General features: G+C 38.1%; 1 protein-coding gene across 1 annotated transcript; it reads left to right on the top strand.

The window, feature by feature from the left end:
- The first annotated feature begins 1,056 nt into the window (after window positions 1-1,056).
- On the top strand, window positions 1,057-2,025 carry LOC131823117 (olfactory receptor-like protein OLF4). The gene has a single exon (XM_059159093.1). It carries the CDS (start codon window positions 1,057-1,059, stop codon window positions 2,023-2,025), a length of 969 nt encoding a protein of 322 aa, XP_059015076.1.
- Window positions 2,026-8,548: the final 6,523 nt, after the last annotated feature.

Genomic DNA, 8,548 nt, shown 5'->3' on the forward strand with positions numbered 1-8,548 from the left:
TGTATATGCATTCATATTCCTAAAAAGTGTGTTAGAGCAGGTGGGGAAGAGGTGAGAATGACATAGAAGTAATAAACACCAGGAGGACATGGTGTGCTGAGTTGCATGTATGTGACACTGTGTGTGTGTGTCTGTATGAGTGTGCACGTGCACATGGGCATCTTAATGAGTGAGAGGAGTCCTCAGAGCAGTGATACACAGGGTCCTCCATTTTAATGTGAACTTTATAATACACAGGCCAAACTCAATCAACATATGATACTAAGAAGGGATAGTCAACTGACAGGATCCTATTGCAACCATTATAAAGTGCAAGAGGTACATAGTGGGGACAAGGAATTCTCTGTGTCTTGAATTTCAAGCAGCTGTGAGGCCACATGATTCTGTGTCATTCACTGCCACCACCTTTCATCACTCTCCCTTATTGTCCATTTCCCTAACCACACTGGATGCTTTCTGAGCTTTGATTTTCTGACAGAAGCACTGCCTCAAGGCCTTTTCCCCAGCTTTTCCCTCTACAAGGAAAGCCTCCCTTCTTCCATTCTCTCTCCCATGAGGTCTTTGTTCTAAGGTCACCTTGATAGCTAAGCTTGACTGAATACTCAGTATAACACTTAACACATTCTCTCCCTTAATCAGCTTCTGCTCTGTTCATATCATCTCTCCCCACCTCATGATTATTTGATCTTTAAATGTGCAACTAAGCTATCACCATCACTGAATTGTAGGGACATTTTTCTTTTCAGCACTCTACTTTATTACTAGAGTTTCCAAAACATGGGCAATGTGCTATATAGTCCTCCAATGCATGAAATATTTTCTTGCTAAAATGGTAAAATACACGACCTTTTGGGGAACATCTGATGTTGTGATGAAAATTCCTAATCAGAGAGGAACTAGGGATCCTCTCAAGGGGCCCAAATCCATTCACAAAATATTGCAATCGGTTTCTTCACTGAAAATGTAAATTGTTTCATTTCCACAATCTGAGGAAGGACTATTTGTGTGAAAATTAGTTCTGTTATTTTCCCCTGTGCTGGTAGTCAACTGCAACATATGGACCCAGGAAACAATACAGGAATTTCAGAGTTCCAGCTTCTGGGATTTTCAGAGAAACAAGAACTGCAGCTCCTCATATTCGGGCTTTTCCTCTCCATGTACCTGATCACTGTGGCTGGAAACATGCTCCTCATCCTGGCTGTCAACTCTGACTCCCACCTCCACACCCCCATGTACATCTTCCTCGCCAACCTGTCCTTTGTAGACATATGTTTTACCTCTACCACCATACCCAAGATGCTGTGGAACATTCAGACTCAGAGTAAAGTCATAACCTATGCAGGATGCATGACACAGATGTATTTTTTCATACTGTTTACAGGATTAGATATCTTTTTCCTGACTGTGATGGCTTATGACCGCTTTGTGGCCATCTGTCACCCGCTGTACTACACAGTCATCATGAACCCTTGGCTTTGTGGACTGCTGATTCTGGTATGCTGGATCCTGAGTGTCTTTCATTCCTTACTACACACTTCCATGGTGTTGCGGTTGTCCTTCTGCACAGAAGTGGAAATCCCCCACTTTTTCTGTGAACTCAACCAAATGATCCAACTTGCATGTTCTGACACCTTTCTCAATAATATGGTGATGTATTTTGCAGCCATATTGCTGGCTGCTGGTCCCTTCATTGGTATCCTTTACTCTTACTCTAAGATCGTTTCCTCCATATGTGGGATCTCATCAGCTCAGGGCAAGTATAAAGCATTTTCTACCTGTACATCTCACCTCTCAGTTGTCTCCTTATTTTATTGTACAGGCCTAGGAGTGTACCTTAGCACTGCTGCTACCCAGAACTCCCATTCTAGTGCAGTAGCCTCAGTGATGTACACTGTGGTCACACCCATGCTGAACCCCTTCATCTACAGCCTGAGGAACAAAGACATAAAGTGTTCTCTGATGAGATTCTCTGGGATGGCCGCTCAAAAATGGACAATTTTCCTGGAGCTGAAGAAGCACCCATGATTGCCGGGTTGAAAGCAAATGTTGTGATGCTTTGATCAAGTTGTGAAAGTGGAACATACATCTTCTATATTTTCTTTCCTGTAATATCTACTTTTTTACCTTTCTGCATAATTTATGTAACTCACTTTTTTAAAAAAGATTTTATTTATTTATTTGACAGAGAGAGATCACAAGTAGGAAGAGAGGCAGGCAGAGAGAGAGAGGGAAGCAGGCTCCCTGCTGAGCAGAACCCAATGCGGGACTCAATTCCAGGATCCCTGAGATCATGACCTGAGCCAAAGGCAGCGGCTTAACCCACTGAGCCATACAGGCACCCTGTAACTCACTTTATTAAGATTTGTGATAACTCTGATATCCAAGAAATTTTCCCTTTGTCATTTTCCTTCTCTCTTAATGTCCTTTCTAACCTTGGATATGAAATATTTGGACATTCTTATTTGAGGGATTGCGTGCATATGTTAAGAATAATTTCTTCTTAAATAAAGCATCATAGTGATTTTTTTCTTTTGTTTACCTAAGTACACTTCAATGGGAAATCTACTCTTGGCCATAACAGCTACTTATGTAAGTTTATAACAGAGAAAAATCTGAGACAACTATGCTTCACTTTTGTGAACATTATTCCTTTGTATATCACTGCCTTAAGTGCTTTTCTTAAGAATGCAAACTCCAACATAATGGTGGCTATAGCAGACCATGGGATTTTTCTACACATTAGGATCTTTTTGTTACATAGCTTCTGTCCACCACGAGTTCCATAGTCACTTGCAAAAAAAAAAATGATAATAAAATACATGTCTCCAAGTGCAATCTACCCAAAAAGACAAATATGCATAAAAAGAGTGACATAATATGGCTTTAGAATCAAACTTGGCTTCAAGGATGATAAAGCAAAATATTAAATCATACATTTATTGCTGTGAAAAATAGTTCTTTCTCAGGCACTTCATGTATTTATTGAATTACAGTATATCAAAGTCATTTGTAAAGTGTGTTCATTAAGGTGAAAGACCAGTGGCATGTTTTGGTTTTTATTAAATTATTTTCTAAATTCTGGTTGGAATTTTCATGTGGTACATACAAATGTGATTCCTTGGGCCCCTGCATGGCTCAGTCTGTTAAGTGTCTGCCTTAAGTTCAGGATATGATCTGGGGGTTCTGGGTTCAAGGCCTGCATTGGGATCCCTGCTCATCAGGAGCTTCATACCTTGAAACCAGCAGTCAGAGATAATCTGTTGGTATAGATTCTGATATATCTTCTTATGTCTCAGGCTGATTGTGTGGGCGTTCAGAGTGGTCTGGTAGATATCCAGCTCAATTCAGGGAATGGTTGAAATAGGATCCCCTACTCCTCCACCTTCTTGACCTCCTCCCCTGTTGGCCATCTCTATGTCTTCATTGAAAAATGTCTGTTCAGATCATCTGCCCATTGTTTAATCAGATTGTTTGTTGCTATTAAGTGCATGACTTCTTTACACATCTGGAATATTTACCCTTTAGATACATGATTTGCAAATATTCTCTGCTACCCAGGAGGTTGCCTTTTAATTTATTGGTGGTTTCATCTGTTGTGCAGAAGTACTTACTTTGAGGTAGATCTTTTTAGTTTTGCTTTTGCTCTGTTGCTTTTGCTGTCAAATTCTAAAAATTGTTGCCAAGACCTATATGTTTCCTTTTAGGGTTTTTTATGGCTTCAGGTCTTACATTCAAGTCTTTAATCCATTGTGAATTAATTTTTGCCTTTTGTATAAGATAGTAGTCCAGTTTTTTTTTGGGGGGGTGTGGTTGTCCAGTTTACCCAACACCATTTATTGAAACACCGTTCCTTCCTTAATTTAGATTCTTGCCTCTTTTGTCATAAACTTGTTAACCACTTATGTGTGGGTTTATTTCTGGGCTCTCTATTCCATTCCATTGACCTGTGGGCATTTCGTTCTGTTTTGGTAACCAGACCATTGTAATATAGCTTGAAATCAGGGAGGATGTTGCCTCCAGGTTCGTTCTTCTTTCTCATGATTGCTTTGGTTATTGGGGGTATTTGTGATTCCATAAAAATTGAAGGAGTGTTAGTTCTGTTTCTGTAGAATATGCCATTGAAATGTTGACAGGGATTACACTGAACCCACAGATTTCTTTGTTTTTCAATGTAGTAGGGATATTGTAACAGTATTAATTCTTCCAAATAATGAGCATGGAATATCTTTCCATTTCTTTGTGTCTTCAGTTTCATTCAGCAATGTCATACAGTTTCCACTGTACAGATGCTTCACCTCCTTGTTTAAATGTACTCTTAGATATTTTATTTTTGTTGATGTAGTTGTAAATGGGATTTTTTAAAAGATTTTCTGATAATTTCATTTTAGTGTATAGAATTGCAACCAATTTTTGTATATTGCCTTTATATCTTGCTGAATTCATTGATTAGTTATAACAGATTTTTTTCTTGTAAACAATTCATTGAATTATAATGACACACAAGAAACTAAACAGATATAAAATGCAGAATATTCTGAATTAAAGCAATCATACAAAAAGCATGAGCACATGACATCAGGAAAATACAAATCAAAACCACAGTGAGATACCACCTCATACAAGTCAGAATGGCTAAAATTAACCAGTCAGGAAATGACAGGTGTTGGCAAGGGTGTAGAGAAAAGGGAACTCTCCTACATTGTTGGTGGAAATGCAAGCTGGTATAGCCACTCTGGAAAACAGTACAGCGATTCCCTAAGAAGTTATAAATAGAGCTACCTTATGACCCAGCAATTGTGCTATTGGGTGTTTACCCTACAGAAACAAATGTAGTGATCTGAAGGGATACATGCAACCCAATGTTGATAGCAGCAATGTCCACAATGCATATATAAAATGCAGCTATCAAAAAAGCTGAAATGTTGCCATTTGCAATGTTGTGGATAGAACTAGAGGTTATTATGCTAAGAAAAAATAAGTCAATCAGAGAAGGACAATTATCATATCATATCCCTGATATGAGGAATTTAAGATAGGATGGGGGGTTGTGGGGGTTGGAAGGAAGGGAAAAATGAAACAATATGGGACTGGGGAGGGAGACAACCATAATAGACTCTTAATCTCAAGAAACAAACTGAGGGTTGCTGGAGCAGGGGGTGGGAAGAAGGGATAGGGTGTCTGTGTTATGGATATTAAGGAGGTTATATATGCTATGGTGAATCCTCTGAATTGTGTAAGACTGATGATTCACAGACCTGTACCCCTGAAAAAAATAATACATTGTACGTTAACAAAAAATAAATTTAAGAGTACATATACTGCCTGAGCCCATTTATACATAAACCAAAAAAGTGAATAAAAGCTTTGAAGATTTGTTATATGATTGTAAGAGAAATGTAATCAATCTGAAACTTCTGTTTCCTTATCTCTAATGCAGGTGGATGTTGTTAGGAATAAATACAGTGTTTGAAAATAGTGGGTGAGTCCAAGAAAAGTTTTGTGTATATATGTATGTGTATGTATGTGTGTATTACTTCTTACAAATACATTCTTACACATGTATGTGCAACACACATCAATAATCCCATCTCTTATGTTGATAGGAAATCTGAAAGAAATTTGGAGAAGATAGAAATAAAAGAGTGAATTGTTGAAATAACATAAAATTAAAAGAATATAGATATTTAGACACAAAGACTTAAAGTATAATGGAACAAATTAATTTTAGTTATGAATTCTTTTTAATCTCAAAATACATTGTACATTAACAAAAAATAAAGGGAACAAAGGGAACAAAGTCAGAATTTATATTTTAATAAAGAGAATTTTAATAAAGAGAATATTTAAATAAAAAACTTATGACATACTATATGATGACAAATAATAAATAAATAAATAAATATCACAGGGCACCTCAGTCAGTGGATCAAGCAACCTTTTTTTTTTTTTTTCTCTTTAAAGATTTTATTTTTAAGTGATTTCTACAACAACATTGGGCGAAAACTCACAATCCTGAGATCAAGAGTCATTCACTAGACCAACCAAGCCAGCCAGGCAGTCAGAGCATGTAACTCCTGATCGTTGGGACATGGGTTCAAGCCCTTTGTTTGACATAGAGATTACTTTAAAAATAAATAAAAGGGGCACAGGGTTGGCTCAGTCAGTTAAGGTCCAACTCTTGATTTTGTCTCCCAGGATGAACTCAGGGCATGGATCAAAGCCTCATGTCAGCTCCATGGTCAGTGGGGAGTCTGCTTAAGGATTCTCTTTTCCTCTCCCTCTCCCCTTCCCATGGCTCACCTGTGAGCACACTCTCTCTTCCCTAAATAGATAAATAAATAAATAAATAAATAAATGATAAATAAATGAATAAGTCAGTCACATTTACATTTTAGCAATGGGGAAGTCACCTTTTCCATTCCATTTCAGCAATGGAGGAGAAGCCCCAAATTGACTTTCTTTCATTTTTCCTCCATTTAAGGTGGCATTTTAACACAAATGCCCTCACCCAAGAGTAGAGAAATGAATTGAGAAGCCAAAGTTCGCTTTTCTCTAAAACAATTTTATTGGATAGATGTCCATATTACATTCCTTTTTCTGCTGTAACAAATGACCACATGAGAGGCTTCAAGAAACAAATATAGGCTCTTATTGTTTTGGAGGTCAGAAGCCTGGAATCACTGTTTTAGCTCCTATTTAAGACTGCGAAATTGGTCCTGGCTATGTCTCTTTGTCCTCAACAGTGAGCTAAAATCAAGATGTCTATAGCATATGGTTCTTTCTACATGCTCCAGGAGAAAATCTTTTCTTTCCTATTGCTGTTTCTAGTGGCAACAAACATTCTTTGGCTCAATGCCCTCTCTCCATCTTAAAAGCCAAAGATGTGGCATCTTCAGGTCTCTCTCTGACCCAACAATTCTGCTTTCCTCTCCCATATTTGGAGGACCATGGTGATCACTTTAGTTCCACCTGCATAATCATGGCCAATCTTAGTTTAATGTCAGTAATTAGCAGCCTCATTCTGTTTGCTACCTTACTCTCGTCCTTTCTATAAGAAATGGCATATTCAAAGTTTCTAGGTATTATAATGTGGACAACTTAAAGAGGCTTTTATTTTGCCTACTAGAAAGTCTTTTCCAAAAGTATTTTTTGTGCCCCTCAAGGGTCTTTTCATAAAAGAAACAAACGCAGAATTCTCACAGCCCCTAGAATGACTGTATACACTAGTCATTCAAAGTATTATACAAACATGATATTTTTGTGTCTGTGGGAAGAAGACCTAAAAACACCCACACTTTACTCTATCACAAAACAACAGCCTTGCTACTCAGAGAGTGTTCTACAGACCATGACGTGCAACATCAACATCACTCAGGAGTTTGTTGGAAATGCTGAACTGGGCCTACCAGCACCTGCTAAAGCAGAATCTTCATTTAAGCTAGAATCCTACATGATTCCCATGCAATTTGAAGTTGGGAAAATGCTGTTCTGAAGTACATTTATTCACATTTTCATTTGATCTTTAGACAGGGTCATTATTTGTATTGGGAATTGTTCTGCTCATTGGAAGTGTTTAGCAGCATCCCTCAGACATTGACAGCTATGCTCAGGGGACAAGGACCACCTCTGGTTGGGACCACTGGCACAGAGTTTGAAAACTGAGAGCATCCTGAGAGAATGCAATCAACACCCTTTCCTCTCTGCAATGATAATTTTAAGAAATCACTAAATTCTTCAAGCCTCTTATCCCTATGGGGAATAGAGTTCACACTAGTGCTTCCTTACAGAATTAGCTTCTGGAAAAATTAAATCAGACAATTCCTATAAGGTGCTAAACTTTGACCATAGTGCAGAAACACTCTAAATATATCTCATATTTAACAAATATTTTATTGTGATGTTTCAAGTCACAGATCTGAATTTGTGATAAAATTGTAAAATTCTTCATTGATTTTGGCAAAATTGTCATGAAGGCCAGGAATGTAGTGTGCAAGGTTTTTAATATTAAAAGAACAAACTTTGGGGCACCTGAGTGCCTCAGTCCTTAAGCATCTTCCTTTGGCTCAGTCACGATCCCAAGGTGCTGGGATCCAGTGCTGCATCTTGCTCCTTGCTCGGCTGAGAGCCTGCTTCGCCCTCTCTCACCCTCCACCCCTCAACTTGTGTTTCCTTCTTGCCATGTCTCTTTTTGTCAAATAAATGAATAAAATCTCAAAAAAAAGGAAAAAACTATTAATTTCTGTTGAAAAAAGCTAAAGTAACTTTCTAGAGATATCAGGGGTATCATTCATCACAAGTCAATGCTTTGAGGACAAAGGGACATAGCCAGGACCAATTTCTCAGTCTTAAATAGGAGAAAACGTTCACTCAAGAGTGGGTTAAAGTGATGGGAGTTTAGATCTCTGAAAGGAAGAAGAAGGTATGCAAAAGAGGTAAGGAAAACTGACTTCTGACTTATCACTGGTCTCCTAGTAACAGAAATGCAACAGAAAATCTTTCCTTTCTGTCCACACTAGTGTCCCATGGGGAAATCATGTGCCTACAAGAT

This window comes from Mustela lutreola, chromosome 2 (genome assembly GCF_030435805.1).
Source record: "Mustela lutreola isolate mMusLut2 chromosome 2, mMusLut2.pri, whole genome shotgun sequence".
Lineage (NCBI taxonomy): Eukaryota > Metazoa > Chordata > Mammalia > Carnivora > Mustelidae > Mustela > Mustela lutreola.

Excerpts from the sequence above, each read along its gene's own strand:
- LOC131823117 (XM_059159093.1), top strand. The coding sequence starts at position 1,057 with ATGGACCCAGGAAACAATACAGGAATTTCAGAGTTCCAGCTTCTGGGA.